This window comes from Diadema setosum, chromosome 4, assembly GCF_964275005.1.
Source record: "Diadema setosum chromosome 4, eeDiaSeto1, whole genome shotgun sequence".
In the NCBI taxonomy this organism is placed as follows: domain Eukaryota; kingdom Metazoa; phylum Echinodermata; class Echinoidea; order Diadematoida; family Diadematidae; genus Diadema; species Diadema setosum.
In genome coordinates this window covers 12,419,019-12,438,861 of record NC_092688.1, presented here as the reverse complement: position 1 = coordinate 12,438,861, position 19,843 = coordinate 12,419,019, and the positions used below count along the sequence as shown (strand labels likewise).

The 19,843-nt window shown below is 36.6% G+C and overlaps 1 protein-coding gene across 1 annotated transcript; it reads right to left on the bottom strand.

Moving 5' to 3' along the window:
- Positions 1–16,695: 16,695 nt before the first annotated feature.
- On the bottom strand, positions 16,696–19,139 carry LOC140227616 (uncharacterized). The gene is made up of 4 exons (XM_072308032.1): positions 19,128–19,139; positions 18,551–18,620; positions 17,489–17,797; positions 16,696–16,763 (listed from the first exon to the last, which is right to left on the bottom strand). The coding sequence occupies exons 1-4, from the start codon at positions 19,137–19,139 to the stop codon at positions 16,696–16,698; spliced, it is 459 nt and encodes a 152-aa protein (XP_072164133.1).
- Positions 19,140–19,843: the final 704 nt, after the last annotated feature.

Sequence of the window (19,843 nt, the reverse complement as noted above, 5' to 3'; positions counted from 1 at the left end):
ACATTATCAACATTAATTCCTTCAATGTTTTCTCATGTGAGCTATTATCACCACCCAACATATAAAAATGGAGATATTATAGAAATGATATATAAAATATTATATATGGATATATGGAGATACAATCATTTGAATTGAATTGAATGGCTAGTAATCGAAAAAGAGTTTGCTTTAAAAAAGATGGAAATTCATTTTGGCATACTCTTATTGTTTTATTGAATGAATTTTGAGCAATTTAACATCAAGACCGGAAAATATAAGAAGCTTACCTTGTGGCTGCATTTGGGCGAAGGTGGATGCCGCTATGCACACAAGGCAAAAAGTAATGAACAGCTTCATCTAGGAATGAAAAAAGAAGGAAAGAAATAAACATGCTAATAGTCCAAATTGCTTCGTAAAAGGAATCAAATATAAAACTCGAAGTAATCTGGAGTAGTGAGAAGAGAAAAAAAAATCCAAAGATTGACGTTGCAGAAGAAAAAAAGTTGAAACGTTTCAACAATAAGAGAAAGTTGTTTGTTACATCTACATTACCATTTGTTTATCAGGATTTCAGTTATCAAATGTTTGCCTGAACGTAATGGTACTTTTTATTTGGTGAATCAAAATAAATAGATAAATAAATAAATTCCGCAAATGACCTGTCGGCATTTTACCGTGATTCAATCGCAGACATTGAAGCCGAGAATTCCAAAGCTGCAAACTACGACATCTGTTTTTTTTATATTTTTAGGTGATCCGAGTATTTTTTTTTTTTTGTAGTTGTTCAGAAAAAGTAAAGTTAAATAATGTGAACTACATACTGTCCGAATTTCAGGTGTTCGGATATTTCCGCATTTAAAGTTCCTCGGGTTGTACAAGCCATGTTACCTTGGGGTTCTTTATCTCTTGCACATATGACAGTATAAAACTTCAAAATTGATTCTCTTCAAACTCCATTCATTTCAAAACACCAGCTTTCCTACTGATTCTGTGGTCTGTCGTAATTTGAGTTATATGTTTATTTATCATTATAAAGATTAAACTCTGTTTTTTTTTTTTAATACCAGAAAGAAAATAGAGAATAAATCGGCGATTTGGTCAATCTTTCGTGGAGACGTACCACTCAGAGACATTCACACATTAACACACACACACACGCACAAACTGAAAATGAAAATGAAAATTACCAACCTTCAAGACAACTGCTGGAGTTCTTCCTGGAGAAGAGGAAAAGTATTCAAACCTTGCTTGACTTGAAATGTAACTCAGCTGTAAATGTCTTCGATATTTATACATATCGACACAATCTTAAAATTAAAACAGCCTGGGAAAAAGGAAGTCAAATTCGATTTGTTTCAATCCCTTGCATGACGCATTGCATGTGTGAAGAAATTAACAACAATGTTGGCAGAGTTTTACAGTCCCCAAAATGCATATCTAAGACTCTTGCAGCGGTCATTTCAGTATCCATTCAAACAATTGTCTCTAAAATCCAGCAACCTTTATGTATATCAGGGATTTGTTTAAATGTATGTCCATTGTATGTGATGTTGAGAGATTTGTTTTCCCTGGGTCTGTTGTGAATTCCTTGCCAATATAACGCACCGTTTTCAATCACTTAGTCTGGAGATGCTTTGCCAAGATATCTTTAAAGGAAAGCAGGCTAACGCATTGGAGAGGATGGATCCATGATATAAAATAAGACAATTCCATCGTCATTTGTGTTGTTTTATTATTACTTTTATAATGATAAATAGCATTCTAGTATTACGGTTACGACCTAACTCTAATCACGATAGAACAAACTGTAGAAAACACATATAAAATCAACTCCAAGAACTAAAGAAGACTATATAAAAGAATAGAATCTTCACAAAGAGGCCATGAGGAAATAATTATGTCAAATCAAACATTAGCTTATATTCGCCTGAAAGGTTACTTTTATTTTCTTCCGAGGAATTGAAATCATAATCACTGTAATTATAGTAATCAATATAGTTGATGGTGTCAAATGTTTCCTTTTCAGCAAAAGCTAACATAAAATTAACTTTCTATTTGCACCTCACTAATGTTCATTAATGGTAGAAGAAAGGCGAACTGTCTATAAAATTGGATTCTTTTTTATTTCTCTTCCCTGGTAACTTCATGAAGTGCATGCAGAATATCATACTTAATGAAAACATTCTAAGGTACGTAAATGCGTTGATTTGTTGTGTTTCGTTTTTTTTATAATGTTTGTCCAGGAATGATTATGTTGCATTGCAGAAAAAAAATTATAAAACAAACAATACGAGTTATGACAAGGATAAGAAATATGATGATTATTTTGATTATGATGGATAAAATCTAATACAAAATTTGAGGTTGTTCTCAAGCATCACCTGCCAGTAAAATAGTAATTGAAAATAAACATAATCATCTTGTGTCTATACACTAGTTTCCCTTTATACATATACCCAAGTATCTACAATGTACATGTGAAGAGTGCGGTTTCAAAAGGTACTATATCCATAATTTCAAGTTCTGAGAAAAACATGACCTTTTTTTTGGCTTTGATGGCATCGTCACGTAAGGGTTGAGTCACTGAAATGACTCTGAGTTGACAGTGTTGATGTTTTGCTCTGGTCAAATTTCACATCTGGAAGAAATGAGATATCCTTGATTATGTCTTTGTCTCACCTTTACCTATATGTTCTTCATGCATATCTTAAGTTTTTGGAACGATTGCTGATCTGTAAGTGGCTGAAGGGCATAGGTGGACAGAGGAAGAGCGTTTTCAGGAAAATTTTAGGTGAAAAGGAAATGGACATTTTATCCCATGGAGAGATATGAACGAACCAATAGTTCTAGGAAAATACATATATGTATGTGTATGTACACAAACAAATATACGTGAATAAAATGACACTATAACGGCACACATATTGACTGCATCAACTCACACAATTGGTGTAAAAACACGCATTATTGCGAGTTTTATTATTTAGCACAATAACGACACATTAATTTAATGAGTATTATCTAGGGTTCTTGACAATTCTCAAGAGAGTTACGACTGTTTGACTTGATATCATTCTATGCACATGACGTAGAGTACTGCATGGCTGTGTGACTCTGGGATCGAATGGAGGAGTCCCTTTCTGACTTCATATTAAATGCACAACCAGGCTTTTAGACTTGATTTCATTGAATATGCACATAGGATATGGCCATGACATTCATTTTTGTCGGATAGTGAATGAAATAGTACAATGATGTAGAATGAATCCATGACTTGAAAGAGGTGCTGCAAAACCTTGAATGAGGTGCTATATTGAATGTTAATTTAAACTGTTAATATTTCATATATACAGAAACATGAATTATACATATGCTTCGCACATTTCGCAGTGTTTGCATATCTTGAATTGGAGCTCATGATAATAATGATAGTAAGAGATTAAGTCACTCTATTGAATGATATGACTATTATTACTAATTTCGGTGCTGTTTCTGACATTTTTGTTAGCATTTTTTGTTAGCATTTTTGTCTTTAAGCTTAAATTGAAAACTTTCTTGAGCATGAGTATCTTGATCAATTATATTCTTTGTAGTTACACAGTGATATTTCTTTATGATAATAATACATCTCATTACTCATCGTTCCTGCTGGAATTCTCAGAATATGAAGGTAATTTCTTTGCACCGTGAGTAAGCGTTCTGTAAGCCTATTTCCCTATATTTTTTATGCTAATATCCCTGCTCTCTCTACCTCTTTGTCCCCCATCTCTCTTTTTCTCATTAGCTTTTCCGCTCTTTAAGCAAATACATGTAGTTATATCGTCATTTTATTTGACTTTGTTTCAGCAGTTGCTAACTTCCAGAATACTAGTAGCTGGAAGTTGCGGTCAGTGTTATTTGTTCGTAAGTATTTTTTTTCCTCTCACGTGTCTGAGGGACCTTGTTTACAAGCCATGCTTCCCACATGTATCATTGTCTTCCTGTGTCTTTTAATGTTATTAACATTATGGTTGTTATGTACAATATTTGTATTCGAGAAAGGGAAGTTCAAGTTCAATAGTCAACATTTAATGTAAAAAAGAAACACAAGCAGGATCTCAATGTCACACATCCTCTCACACGCAGACGTACAAAAACACAAACACATGCACATCTTGCATCAAAACGAAATTAAAATAATGTGACATATTTTTTTCTAAGGGGTTTCCTCACGTACGAAGCGTGACTCAACGGGTGGCTAATCCCTCCATGTACTTAATTTTCCCGGCAGTATAATCGCCGTCGTAATCCTAGCGTATATCCATATAGCTATCAGTTGCATATATTACCTACGAAATGATTCATAGTTGTGCAGGTTTGCTCTCTCCCTCTCTCTCCCTCCCCCCCCCCCTCCCTCTCTCCCCTCTCCCTCCCCCCTCCCTCTCTCTCTCTCCCTCCCCCTCCCTCGACCCCCCCCCCGTTCCAGATGTATACCGCCTGTTCGATTTGCACCGTAATTTATTAATCGTTAATCATACTTTCCTGTTCCCCATTATAATTTAATACTGGGAGTGATGTGTATTTGTGCCCTGCTTGAATATCATAATTATGATCACACCCATATACATATCGTGTACATGTGTGTTTGTGCTTGGGTGTGTTCCTGTTAACCGTATCGGACAATAACTTTGTTTTAACGATAGCCGTATATTTAAACATTTGCAGTTATACAAATCTGTTCAATTAGCTATAGAACGACTTTATATTGCTGTAATGTATCAAATATCAAATTGCGCAAACTGAAAAAAAAAAACAATTATTTCTTTATTCTCATAAATATTCACGAAGATGCAATGATGATTGTGTATATGTAATATTATATTATATAGATGTGTTGTATATCTCATATGGGTATACAGACACACGTACATGAATGTGTGTAGACATATATATCTCGGTATATAGGCCCTCCCCTTGTTGTCAATAAATTGATCTCGTTTCACTGTTGATAGAGCTTAATAATGACTGCATGATTTGATTGACTCAGATATCCAATCCAATGTCGGTCGCCACAGAGCGGCGCCCTTTTTTTTCAAAGTATACACAGATTATGATCATTTCAGTAGCGATATCAACCTCATACCAAGCACCCTTTAAAAAAAAACTATAAGAATATACTTTGTCTATGATGTTCTTATCCTTTCCTTCAAGCGCAGTGATTAGTTGTAGACTCTTTAGAATGAAGGGAGCCCCTCCGTACAATCAATGCACTGATTAAATCGCGAGACACGAACTTTTGGCAGCCACCTGCTACTTGATGAAATCTCGAAGAATGCACATATTTCGAGAACACAATTTAAGACTGTCAGGGAGAACCTCTCGAGGTATTGCCTTGTCCTACAGAGGATCACCCACAGACTCAATGCTTGGCACGTTTCAACATAATGTCTACTGTCTGAGCAGCTTTAGCGTTGCTTTATTATGTCGGTGCCTCCTATGTCCGTAGCATTGCCAATTTTAACATTATTATTCAGCGCATGTTGTATTCTTTTTATACTGACAATCACTCTTCCAACAGTCGTCGATGGTTCTTACAAAAAAGAAAGAAAACTGACTGAAAGAAATTCCCTTCATTCGAATCCAGACTTTCATGACTGAAAAAGGGCTCTTTTTACGTATTTCATCATGATTTTTGATATTTCTTTCCAAGCTATAGCTCGCTTTATTCGTTTTTTTTTCAATTTGAAGGAATATATATTGACCATGTAAGAATTGTATTAACGATTAATCAAGAGATTTGCATCCATGCTGTAGCAGTGGGGCTGTAGAGCTGTACACTGGGAGATGCATTAGTAACACTATTAATGACTGATAATCAAATCACTTAGTAACCTAAAACAGAATGCTTCCATTGATAGGAATGAAGGATATGAGTATCTCACTTCTCCGCCAAATCAGGAGATAAGTGACAACTTCCTCAAAAGAACAGATTGTAATGCGAAGGGGAAATATATCATAAAAAAAAACCCGAGGGCCCTGCCATTATTTTTACCCTAGCGTTGCCAGGTACCCATTTATACACCTGGGTCGAGAGGGACAAGTTGGGTAAAAACATCTTGTCCAAGGACGTAAGCCCTCGGAGGGATTCGAACTCGGGTGCTCCGATCGGGAGTCGGGAGTCTTATCCACTGTGCCACAGAGCCCCGACAAGTAAGGGGGTATTTTACAAAATTTATTTCATGTCCTTATCCACCGTATAAACGTCCTAATTTAGTAGTGATTTACGAGATTAGAGATTGTCTGAGTTCTGCTAAAGGCAACCAGCTGTAATGACTGATTGGTAATTTGCTGAAAACTGTGCAGCGTTTATGAACGTGAATATCCACCCCGCGTTCAAGTCGACTATAACTTAGATAACAAGGGTAAAATGAGACGATACTGAGCAATGACATTTTCCTAGAAGGGGACAAAAAAGAGAGATGTAGAATCTGCATGCGTCATATGCTTTCCAACTAGATCAGTAATCGCAGCAAGACAATAATGTTCACAAGATGCGCCGATGATATAGTCATTATACAGGGTTTTCCATTCACGTGTGAAAATTTTTCCACAAAATTCATTATTTCTTGTCAGTCAGACATAACAAATTGTATTTCTCTCATCAGTAATCTTTGCAGAGTTGCATAGCGAAGCGACCTTTATTCTCCATTTCCCACAGTTATAAGATGATCTTATAACTATGCAAAACAACAACAAAAAAATGTTGATCTTACATAATGTCTTTGCAACTCTTCATTGAGCCTCAGATTTTTACTCATGCCTTGGCGACCTTTCAAAAAACAGAAAAACAAATGAATTATAGACCACTCGTTTTTATTTCATTTCCTTTTTTATGCCTATCTTTAGTTTGTTTTTCCTGTCTGTTCCGTTCTTGTTTTCGTTTTTGTCATTATTATAGTCTTTTCTCTCTGTCGGTTTCGTCCGACGTCGTGATGTCAAGATTTTCATACATGGCGTCTTTGACAGATCTTGAGGTGCCCTTATCTTCTAGAGTACTTCACACAAAAATTACAAGCTATGTTTTTCGTGTAGTTTCTCTTTTCCATAAACAGTTACAAAAATAGAATTTTAGTTGCTTGCTTGTTCATTTACGTTTAACATAAAGATAACATTACTATGACTGTATTACGTATTATTGAAGTTGTGTGATTTGAAATATTTTTCTCATTTAAGCGTTACGTATATTACCGTGTATTACTTTATTATGGAAATAAAATCATTTGAATTGAATTGAATTGATGGTGACATATTTCGTCTCATCTACTGAGTTTATGATTACGCACGTATATCACTGTTTCGTACAAAAGAAAATTTGATATTCGATAACCCCCTCCTTTTTTGGGTGGGATCCAATTCGCATGAAATTCATTACAGCTTATAATGGGCATTGGATCGTTAGTACGATATGCTCAAGAGAGAGAGAGAGAGAGAGAGAGGGAGAGAGAGAGACCTTACAAGTTAGATCAATTGAATTCCTCTTCCTTCTACCCCTTCCAAAGCATCAGGTTTTCAACTTTCATATTTATTTATCATTTCCATTAGATAAACAGGGAAAATTATAGTATACACAATGTTCAGTTCAGTTCAGTTCAGTTTTTATTTCTGCATTTCAAAATCAATACAAATCAACAAATCAACAAAATACTTTTACACAGCTAATATTCGTAACGTTTGGATCTTACATACATTTTCTTCTTTTTTTTTCAAGAACGAATATCATATATGAAAGGAAGCAATAGGAAATGATAAAAATGAAATGCAGGGGACCATCATCATAAGCTAAGCTTGACGAGGAAGATGGCCCCAGGTAAAGAGATACATAAAGAAAATCTTGCCACTCACTGAGTGGGGGGTAATTGTGCAAAGGGCACAATAAAGAGATACATAAAGAAAATCTTGCCACTCACTGAGTGGGAAGTAATTGTGCGAAGGACGTTCGGTGCAGTGCGGTGTGCATTGTGTTGGGATGAATCTTGGTTTGTACGTTGAGTGTTATTTTGTGTATCAGTGTGATGAGGTGAATGTTACTTCAGTTATGGCCGTGAACTCATTGTTTAGGGTGTTTGTTGACCAGGTGGTATGAATATTTATGTGTCAGAAGTATACTGGATTATGAGGGTGTTTTTTAGTTCTCGTTTGAAAATGTTCATGACGTACATTGTTTTAAATGAGGGGGTAAAGAATTCCAAATATCTGGTCCATTATGTTTTAATGATTTTTGAGCTAAAATGATTCTGGGGTTTTCGAGATGGTAATCGGACGACTGACGTGCTGGATATGAATGAACGGTGGAATTTGGAGTGAAGAAGCCATCAAAAATTTTTGGAAGACAATTAAATGTATATCTATACATAAAAACAGCAGTTTGAAAGGTGTGAAGATCCTCAATTTTCAATGTTTTTAGTTGACGAAATAGGGGATTGGAGGGGATAAGTAACGGGAATTGGTAATCAAACGTACAGCACGTTTTTGGAGGGTAAGAATTGGATTAATTTTAGTTGAGCCACAGTTTCCCCAAACGATATTGCAGTATGTGATATGTGGAAAGATCAATGCATTGTATAGAATAGTCAGGGAATTCTGAGAAATGAAGTTAGGGAAGTTAGGGAAGTCAGGGAATTTTGAGAATGAATGTATTAACAGAACACATTTGTAATAATGTCAAAAACGTAAATTAAGAAAATATATGTGATCACGTCGATTAACAACATAAATTCATTTCTTTTTCATTTTAAGGTATATATATATATATATATATATATATATGCATAATACAAGGCTGGGAATGGAAATGGAGGGTCCCACTAAAAAGCAAAGCTTGTGCGGTATGGGACTCACAGAAAATACACAAGAGAACGAATAATGGCTTAATGAAACTACAAACATACATCAACACCACCACCTCCATCGCAAATATCGTGTGCTTGTTTTCGACGAAGTGCCTCCCTGTGGCTGATTTGTGAGTTGCTAATTTTCATTGTTCATATATTCTTAAATCTTATATTTTCTTTCATATTCTCAACATAGAATATCATTATAGAATATGACATTCAACTTTGCTGCACGAATCATGGAGGGATTTCCTCTAGGAATGAATGACTATTGAAGTCTGGGCTGAATGGGCTGAATTTATCCCCTCTGATACGAACAGTTGAGTCGCTATGATTTCTGTTCAACTAGAACGTGATCCATTAAGGATATAATCTTAACCCGTTGCTTGCCGAATTCTATTGCAGCGTACATCCATCCTATGGAGAATAGCAATATTACTGAATAAACGGGTGGACGGTTGCAATTTATGTAATTAAGATAATGTAAGGTAATTTCAAATTAATTCATCGTTGTTTTATCTCAACTCTGACATCGTTATATAATGCAATTTCATTATGTTTTGTACAATGTCAGCACCCTGTAACTAACTGGGAAGGGAGCATAGAATGCTTGTTCCATGAATTATTATGCATGTATAAATGTGCGTGCATGTATGTATGTATGTTTTACTCTTAGTACGTAGATACTCGTGTATATACTGTTTATTTACATAGCAATATGTAAATACATGCAACATGATAATTTCTAATTACTGATTATTCGAACCCCCTCCCCTCTCCCGGCCTCATGGCAACAGGTATGTCAGGTAAGTCTTAACACACATAACACTTCATCAGACTTCTTCTTATAATTATTATTATTCTGTTTCGTTTAATATGCACGATAAATACTTTACTCACACAGGACACACATTCCAAATATACAGAAACGCCAGCGAAGTAAACATACATAATCAAAGTAAACGTTTAAATGTCGTCCCAAAAGCAAGGCAAGAGAGTCTGAGAGGAAAACCCGTCGAAGCGAAAGACACTAGCAAGATGGGATCTCCAGCGAGAGCGCGTTGATAGGATTTGTCTCCATGGTAACATAAATAATTCGACGTAATCATTAACATCTATATGCAGTGAAACATGGTCATCAGTGGGGCCCATTAAGTCGTGAAATCAGGTCTGATGAATAATTCTTCCCCCTCCCTTCCCACCCCCCATTACGCGAAAGCCAGGAAGCATACAAACAGCCCAATTAAAATATGTAATATCCTAGGTTATATCTGATATCTTGCAAACGTCACGCATTTCCCGCACATCACTTTTCCTCCCATAAACAAGCCTATTTTTTCTTCCTATTGGAAACTCCTTAATCGTACCTTACTAGGATATTCTTAACTATCTCGGGTCAGTCAATAAGAGGAATAGGGTTAGTCTACAAATAATCTAACCTCTTCTTAGGAATGATAAAATGAGTGCAGAAAGAATTTTTAAGAAGTAAATAGTTCGTGGAAATAGAGAGTTATTGGGGCCCAGGTGCTGCATTATTTGTGATGTTTGCTGTTGCACCAGGGGCAATGTTGTTAGTAGTAGTTGTCGCCTGGGTTGTAGGCGTGCTCGCTGATGTCGAATTGACCGAAGACTGAGCAGTTGTAGAGGCAGGGCTAGCCGTAGTTGGCGCTGTCGGTTTCACCGTTTTCTTGGCAAAGAATGGTGCTCTGGTTGTTTCTGGTTAAATGAACAAATGAGTCGAATCGATTGTTAGAATTTGACACAATTTGGTTGTAGTCAAGTGTACATTTCTTCAGTTTACTGCTTCAGTTTACTGAAAGGATAAGGTTTTTCAATGCAGAAGTGGTATACAAAGTGCCTTTAACGATAACCTTCATTTTTTTAAACAAACAAACATGGCAGTGTCTTGGCAATATCCAGCCGCCTTGGTAAAACTGAATTAAAATCTGATGTATATTTCTTTTTTAAATTAGAAAAATACACTACCAAACCAATTACTTATTCAACTCATAATGGTTTGTTGAAATGAGCACTCTTAAACATTTATAAGCATGCATTCTTTTCTGACGAGCCAGGGATGTGTGTCCTCAAACACTGATTATTCAATGAAATTGAGGAGTCTAACTGCCATCATTATTTTTTTTTTGTTTCAATCAACAAAGTGTTGCTATCTCGATGTCACACTTATCTAATCTTGCTCATTTCAAATAGAATGAAAAAAAAAAAGATCCACAGAAAGTATTCGTCGATCAAAACCATTAAACGAGCATAACGCATGTAACCGTAACAAGAAAACTAAGTATTCCTCCTTCAAACTTCCCTGAAAGTTGGCAAAAATAATAATCAAGGATTGGGAGAAAAGAGATTTTAAATCATGGCATCAACAACCCCCCCCCCCAAAAAAAAGAGAAATTGACTTACTTGAGCAGAAAAACACATTCTGCTTCGAGGTGCAGACGGCTTCCATGACGTCACACGCACTCTTAAGGACCTCGCCCTGAGAAAGGCAGAGCCTTCTCCAGAAGCCATGCTCCGGATCGAGGATCTGTTCGATGACGTCTCCCCCCTGGTCGACGACGTCGGAAATGGCATCCGTGCCGAAACAGCCTCCCTCTTCGATGAGCTCTCTCTGGTAGTAGCCACACATCAGGCTTAGCTTGCTTGTGATCCGTGACTGCTTCGTATCTGTGATTCGGAGTGCGTGGAGTTCGAGGTTAAAACGAACACAGAAACATAATACGCATATTCACACACACACACACTAACATTCAAACACAATTTTTTAATGATCATTCATTCATTTTCACTAAAGACACTAATCTAGACTGGTCTGCGCAACATAATTATAACAAAATATCAATTTGGACACAATTAACACAAATAATTATTATAAATATTATATATAACAATATAAAAATAGTAGAAATATACATTTCCTGTGCGGAAACACACACGCTCGCACACGCACACACATTCACACATATCGGGCACAAACGAATATCTTTGTTTTGTTCTCTTTTTTTTTTCGGACAACTCTTATTAATCACCATTCATCTTCATATTGAACTATATTCTTTGTCGTTTTGCGCCGGATGATTAGGCCTACTTTTTATTGAAAAAAAAATGATGATGATGATGATGATGATGATGATGATGATGATGATAAGGGTCATACAATAAACATACGGACTGATTTATACTCAGGTCTAAACAATCTTATACAGCACTATCAAGTGAAAAGCCACTATCATTGTATCCTCTTGTTTTCTTTTCTTTTTTTTTCACAATTTAAGCCCATGGATTTTGTTTTACAAAATAAATTTATTTAACAAATTTTGTTTTAAAGATGAAAAAGGGAGGTAAAGAACTTGTATAGATATCGTCAAGTTGATTCCCTCCATGGGCACTTGATGGGTGTTGTTAGATGCTGTAAACCAAAATACGGACTCACTGAAAACAGCCTCCGACGCAGTGGGGTTATTAAACCGTATTGAAATAAATCAAACAAACAGACAAACAATCAGAGTCGTTACCAGCTATTGGAATGATTAAGTTATGACTTACATTGTCCGTGGACATGTGACAGAAGCATCACACAGGCAAAGAGAACAGTCACCATCTTGATCTGTGAAGGGAAATAATACAATCATTTGAGGGTGAATCTAAATTTGGAATCTTAATTCACAATATAAATGCATATAATCTAGATTAAGATAGATGCATAAAATCCAAATTAAGAATATACATATGTAGAATCTAAATTTCGAATATAAATCTAGTATTCAAATTTAAGTTTCAAATGTATTACAAGGATTATCATAATTATCATGTATATACAAAAATAAGACATCTACATAAGACTACCACTTATATGTTTTGCCGTACTCTCTTACAGGTCTTATTACCCAAATTTTCATCCAAACTTTGTAAGACGCTTATTTTCACGCTTAAACCATGAGGGGACATTTTGTGGTTAAATCCCTTTGTCAGATACTAAACCCACTGGATGAGAATCAACTTGGGGAAAAAAATCATGTCAAGGAGTTCCGAATCTTTCCACTGCACTACGATACTACCAAAACTTCAGTGGGTTAATCGTATGTACGTACTAGATCACTATACACTGCTGCCGTAATGTAAGAATTTATAGGTTTTTCTACAGAATTTGCTTTCCTGCTTTATAACTACACAAATCGGGAAAATAAAAGTGTATTACGGCGAGTCAAAATATCATCTACAAACCACGATGTGCGTTATAAATCCACTGCGTGAAACCTATTCAATCAGCATATGGCGTTCTTGCTTAGCTTTTGAATGCGTTATGTGTTGGAAGCACAAACTTACCGCAGAAGCCATTGTTGACAGTTAATGTAGGTGTACCGGTGGTGTCCTAAAAAGCGTCAAGATCTAACACTCAGTAAAGGTGAATGGTTGATGGTAAAGGTGAATGGTTGATGGTAATGGAGGTTCTTGATAAAACCATCTGTATTTATACGCTTTTATCAAAGAATAGGTTCTTTCATGTTCTCAGTGGGAGAAGGGTTTTCCAAACATATACCATTGATCGAATGTCTTGTCAAGAAGAAGAAAATGACATTTTAATGGGCTTTCTTTAAGACGAATGTCGAGCCAAGAAGATTGTTTAATCATGGTGTTGATAACTTAGAGCTACCCGTTCACTCCTCCTCTCGTGATTGTCTTCAGACAACACTTTGGGGGAAGACTCTTATTTTCTTTCGGTGATATTAACGGTCATGATGTTTCCATTCACCATTGTTGCCTCGTCGAAGATTTTCTCAATTCATTTTCTTGGGAGAGAGAGTCATGAATGATAACATTATGTCGTAATTTCTCTGAAGTTCGCCCGCCACTCTTTTTCGCTACTGAAGACATGCGACCTATTAAAAGCAAGGCCTCCAAAAAATAACTAACCAAAATAAAAATGAAATAACACTTAGTAAAGAAGAATGTTACATACACAGGCCCATAACACATTTTTTCTTTTTTTTTCTTTGTGATCATGGGAAACGAATTTAAAAAAGGGAGTACAGTAAATACCTGTACATTGGGTTTTTTTTCACTTTCTAGACGAATAACGCAGCTGCACTTGTTATATTCGTTGTGCTGGAAATCTCGGCTCTGAATAATTGGGTTGGGTGAGTCACTGTATACCTGCAGCAGACGCACTAGATTTCATTGCCAACCGTTGTGCATTGTTACCACGAGACGTCTTTGAACAAACGTACTACACACTGACACGTAACTTTTTAATACTGTCTCATTATTCTTTGGTTGCGTGGTACGAGCATTTTTCACTGGCTACACGGCTCGTCAGGCATTGTCAGGTTTGATGCGTAATTTAGATTCGTAAGCCAAGTGTGTGCTTCTTGCCCATCTGACTCTATAAATCTGATTCTCCCCGAGTGTTGCAAAGGAGGAATTTTTAAATGAAAATTATGTCGTCAGTCATACCGCAATCTGTGACACATTTTGTGCCGTTAGCAATGAAAACAGCATCAACTGACCACTTCGCAGGTGTTTAATTTAATGAGATTGGTAATTTGACGTGATTTAAATGCCGCCAATGGTAAGTGCTAATAAATAACTGATAACGAATAAGATACACTTGTAGATTTTGATTGGCTTTAAAGAAGAAGCTGTGTGGTCTCTACATTGAGATAATCCATGCTTAGACATCTCTATTGAAAGGCAGCTCTCTCAACCCCCCCCCCAAAAAAAAAAAAATATGAATAAAAAATAAATACATGAACACATAAATGAATAGTTAAATAAATAGGTAAATTAATATATATTTATATATATATATATATATTAATCATGGGGAGATCAGACTACTCAATGGTTTAATGAGTTTGTAAATATGTCGTTGGTTCACAGAATATGCTGCGTATTATTTCTCGCTTTAGCTTCGCTACTAATGTTCCATGATTTATAAACAGGGTTGACATTATGTAATATAACTGTTTAATATGTAAATGTGTGACTAGTCAGAGAAAGAGAAGATTAATGTTGTCTGATGGCTGGAATACCTCTTTCTACCGTGTCAGCAATAATTCAAAATAGTTGCAAAGATAAGATAAAGAAATTTGAAAGTTCCATCAATACTACAAAACAAATGAGTTGATAATCGATGATATAGTCAAGTCTAGCTGCTTTCTTTCTTATACTTTCTCACACCCCTTTGCACGTTTGAAGTAAGTATATAGTCTGACTGGATATCCACCATACGACATATTGTGTCTTGTACATAATGATCATGATTGTTTGACTTTCACTTCCGAGCACGTTTCTCGGAGGGAAAATGCGTCCTCACTGTGTCCTCAGCATTGCGCGATGCGAGGCCTACATCACTTCGCTCACCGCTCGGCAATAGGCAGTCCCAGACTGAACTCCATAATGAACGGAAGTTGTTGATTAGGGGGTGATAATATTGGCAAATTTCGCTGTGAATGGGGGCAAAGATAGTAGCTTGTCGCGTCTGTGTGAGAAGTGAGTGATGACTATGACTGTGTGGCTCTGCATCGCATGAGGGCGCTCTGTGAAATTGGTAAGAAGTCAAGAGTAAGTCCCAAACTGTAAACTCGTCTACTCGCCTATTCCTCTCTTGCTCTTTCCTCCAGCTACCCCCCCCCCCCCGTCTCACCCTCCATCCATCTCACTTCTTCCTTTCCATATTTTGTCTCTCCTTCTTGTTGTAAGCTATCGAGCATTAGACCTGCGACGCGAATGCTAAGACGACGCACCATCCCAGGAGGGGCGTTTCATTAATTCATATAATCAGCGCTGACAAGTTGTCAATCTCTGTCAATTTCAGCAAAATCCTTGGTTTTGATCGGCTGAGATGCTCTGGTCACTGACTGTTACTATGGTTATTGTCAGAGACTGACAACTTTCATGAAACGATACTCAGGTTGAACAATAATGGAAACAGCTTTTTTCGAGCATGTGCAGAACACCATTTTTCCTAGTTAGCGTCGTCTTAGCGTTAGCGTCGCAGATCCTAGAGCTTGCTAACAACTTTTTACGAAGCTTTTTCTCATAAGCATTTTCTCATCCTCACGTTACAAGGTGAATTCCAATAGAATCACGAAGAGAGAAAAAAAAAAAAGAAATGAGAATTTTCATATATAGGGTTGCGTTTTCACACTCATGTTTTATTATTTGTAACAAAAAAAAACCCACATGATAACATGGAAATTATAGTACAAAACAAAACGAAACAAAGCAGAACAAAAGAAAACAAATAAATAACTTACTTTCACAAACTTGGCAATTGATTGGCGTAGGAAGAGTAACACAGATATAATGAAACAAAATAACGAGTTCATGGTTTGGCGCGAGAGTAACAAGCTAGTGATGTATCAGGATTGTCGGGAGGTACTAGTAGCAGACAAAAATGATGACAGTTATCACTAATCTATAGAAATCATTGAATGATGATAGAAATAAACTGAACCCGTAAACTAATTCTCTTACAGTGGACTGAGTTAGATTGAAATGTGGAAAATAACGTGCAGTTCCCTTTTGCGTACATCGAGATCATAGCTGTGTCATTAAATTCATCTGTGATAAACATAGCAATGACAGTTCATGAATGATGAAGGGGATTGATATTTTGCAGCACTTTAGTGGTGAGCATGACTTGAAAGATTTTCGACTAAATATACAATAATCCTCTGCTCAATGTTTACACTAATATACAGGATAAATGGGTTTCGAAAATATTTTCTTTTTGATACGGAGCGCTTTCCGCTTTTCAATTTCCAGCTGAGATTTTAAGCTCTCATTATACTTTGTAGCCATTGCCGGGACTGGAGATCGATTAGTTCTTCGCTGATCGCTCTTTGCGCACTTTTTTGATATTGCTTGGCGCTTCCGTCGGTGGCATATCTGTAAGATAAATAAAGAACAAAGCAAAACAAACGATCAAAGCTATCGTTACAGTGGATAACAGATTATGGGTTAAATCCAGTCCTTCATAATAAAACAAGGACTGTTGCTTTTCTTTCCATATTGACTACGAAAATAACACCGATACATTTGAATTGACACGACCGTTCTCATATTGTTGTTTTTTTTTTAGTTGATCTCTCATAATTATTCAAAACCAGCAGCCAAAGACCTGCAATAATGCAGTAGATAATCTAAATTCCAATAACTACATGGACACCATATTTATTGATGTATTTGAAGCAACAAGCAATCGACACGAGATTATGAAAAACACAAGCATTATTCTCTAAGTTCTATTCGGTGCTTTTTATGATTTCAGAAATCGTTCAAAACAAAAAGTATAAAAACGCACCAGCATCTACCACTGCTGCTACACGTCATGTTTTCTTTTATTTCAAGACTTTTTTATATTTCTCTTGTTATTCTTTTGTTTAATGCTAACGTTAAACACCCATGAATTGCTTGATATTTTCCCCGTTAGTTTTGTTTTATGAATCAAACAATTGACCTTCATTAACTTTAATTTATTAATGTTATGATTATATTACCCCCCCCCCCCGAAAAAAAAAAGTTTAATCGTATTGTATCCAATTACGATAGGATGATACCATGTATCATCTGTCAACGCGCAAATAAATTCAAATCAGACCAGTTCTACTCACGTTTGCACTTCATGAGGTTGGCCCCCAGGTTGCACACGGCGTCCATGGCTGCGCAGCCGTCCTTGAGTTGTATCACTGAGAGGCCGTTAGGCGAGTAGCAATACTTGCCCTTCTCCGCCTCCTCCAAGTACGTCTCGATATCCTCGCCGTCGATTGCCCCGGTCTCGATCTCGTCCACCTCGTCGATCACCTCTTCCATCACGTCCGGGTCGCACTGGCCGCCTTCGTCGAGCAGCTCCGACTGGAAGAGGTCGCAGGCCGCCGCCAGGTGGCGCGATATCAGCGACGTCATCATCACGCCTGGAATGACTGTGACCAATTAAGCGATGATAATCATTGTGGTAAGAATCCCGTTGACAACCTTAAACATTCATATAGTGCAACACGAGGTGACCAAGGGAACCGTTACTTCAAGAGGACTGCAAGTGTATGGAAGGCTATAATTTCTCGGCGTTTGCTTTAAAAACACGCGTCAATAAAATATATAGACATGTCTGTCGATCTCCTTGAAGAGAAAACCTAAGAAACAATACATTATTGATGATGTGATTGAACTTATTGAGGATGAATAATTCCTTGAGCCACTTTCGTCTATTTGAGTGTAATAAAATATGTTATGCATACGTGCAACCCGTATTGTTTCTAAATCAATGGGTAATGTATCGATAATGGTTAATATGTACATCGGTTGAACGCATAAACATGCCCAGTATAGCTATTCTAGATAGGTTCGGCACACGTCCTGTTTGCAATTGGGTAAGGGCCAGCGATATAATCACTTTACGTTATGTCGATTGTATTGCGAGATGCATCGTTGCAGAGCGTCTACCAAACATTACAAAAATGTTGTTCTTTTGTGTAGTTGGTGGGATTTTCTGGGTTTTTTTTTTTTTAGAGGAAAATAGTTGTGACACAATCAATAGTGAGTCTGTCATATTAAGAACAAAAATAAAGTTTTCTCAGACTATCAATATTGTCCTAATAAAGACAATCGCAGTTTCATCGGGTCGTTTGAAATTTAATGTTAAGCGCTATGAAATAAAAAATGATACTGATACTAACCTCTGCCGTGGACTTCATGGACCACGGTGCTAGCCATGAAAATGATGCAGAAAGCGGTGGCATATTTTGTCTGTGAATTAACGGAAAGATATTGAGAGAGTGAGAGAGATCAGTGCAGGAGCAGTAGGTATCAGTACAATGATTTTTTTTTTTTAATTGAACGCATACATGTTTTTGTTTTTATTTTAATTTGGTCAAACTATTCATTTGCATACATTTGGATGCTTATGCTATAATGCCTAATTTGTTCTTTTTTATGTTTTGTTGGAAGAAAAAATGAGAATGACAATAAATAAATTGAGCTGAATTGCATGGAATTGAATTGTACGAACAAAGTAGAGAATTTACTTCGGAATATTTACTTTAGGGATAGCCTATTTTCATAAAAAGCTTGTTCCAACTTGATTTCAAGTATCAAAATCTGTTTGATAGAAACCTTTGAATTTCATAACACTTTATTATTATAGTCTTCAAGGAAAATATTCACGAGTTTAAGTACCGGCCTTTCGACGCTCAGTACTATAAAAGGTTTCCACAACTTCACAACGTGGTTACACAGCACATGAAGTTAACTTACCGAGACATCCATTGCAGATTATCGCCCTCTATTGTCGAATACAACAAGCACTCTGATTGCAATCCTGCAAGATACAGTAGTTCTCAAGAATTTGACAACTTTTTGACAACTTTTCCGTTGATTAATGCTTGCTTGGCTTTGTCGAAGTCGAATGAAGCCACTACAATCACCACGCTATATATATTCTGTATATAGCCTCGAAGTTTGTCAGTGATTTCACTATTTTGTCCCAAAATCTGTCTTTTTAATTAAAGAAGTCAGACGATATTTGTGTGACCCTAAGAATCGCAAGGATGTATGGGTGTGCGCGCGCTGTTCTTGAGCTGTCTGGCGACCTCATGGATTAGCGAAGAATGAGGGGGCAATCATTTCTGGAATTTATTCAAATCCACTCACAGACTCCTTGCAGGAATTGAAATATTGATGCCGTCTTTCAACATTTAATGTTCCTCACTATGCAAAAGGGATTTACATAGTCAAGGAAGGAGCAGTCGTGGAACTGAGTGATTACTTTCAAGATTATACACATTCACATTGGTTGAGGATAATGTCGTCTGTTGTTGAAATCCAAGGAGATGAACATCTTTTTTAATCGTTTAATCCATGAACAAAGAAACCTTCCGATGAGGATTTCTTTTTTTCAAGGGAGTTCATGTATGAAGGTATGGACATTCATTCGGAAATAAAAAAAAAAAAATCATGAAAAGGTCATAGAC

Coding starts and splice junctions, on each gene's coding strand:
- LOC140227616 (XM_072308032.1), bottom strand. Junction 17,798..18,550: donor CCATGAAGTCCACGGCAGAG/GTTAGTATCAGT, acceptor AATTGGTCACAG/TCATTCCAGGCGTGATGATG. Junction 16,764..17,488: donor CAACCTCATGAAGTGCAAAC/GTGAGTAGAACT, acceptor TTTATCTTACAG/ATATGCCACCGACGGAAGCG.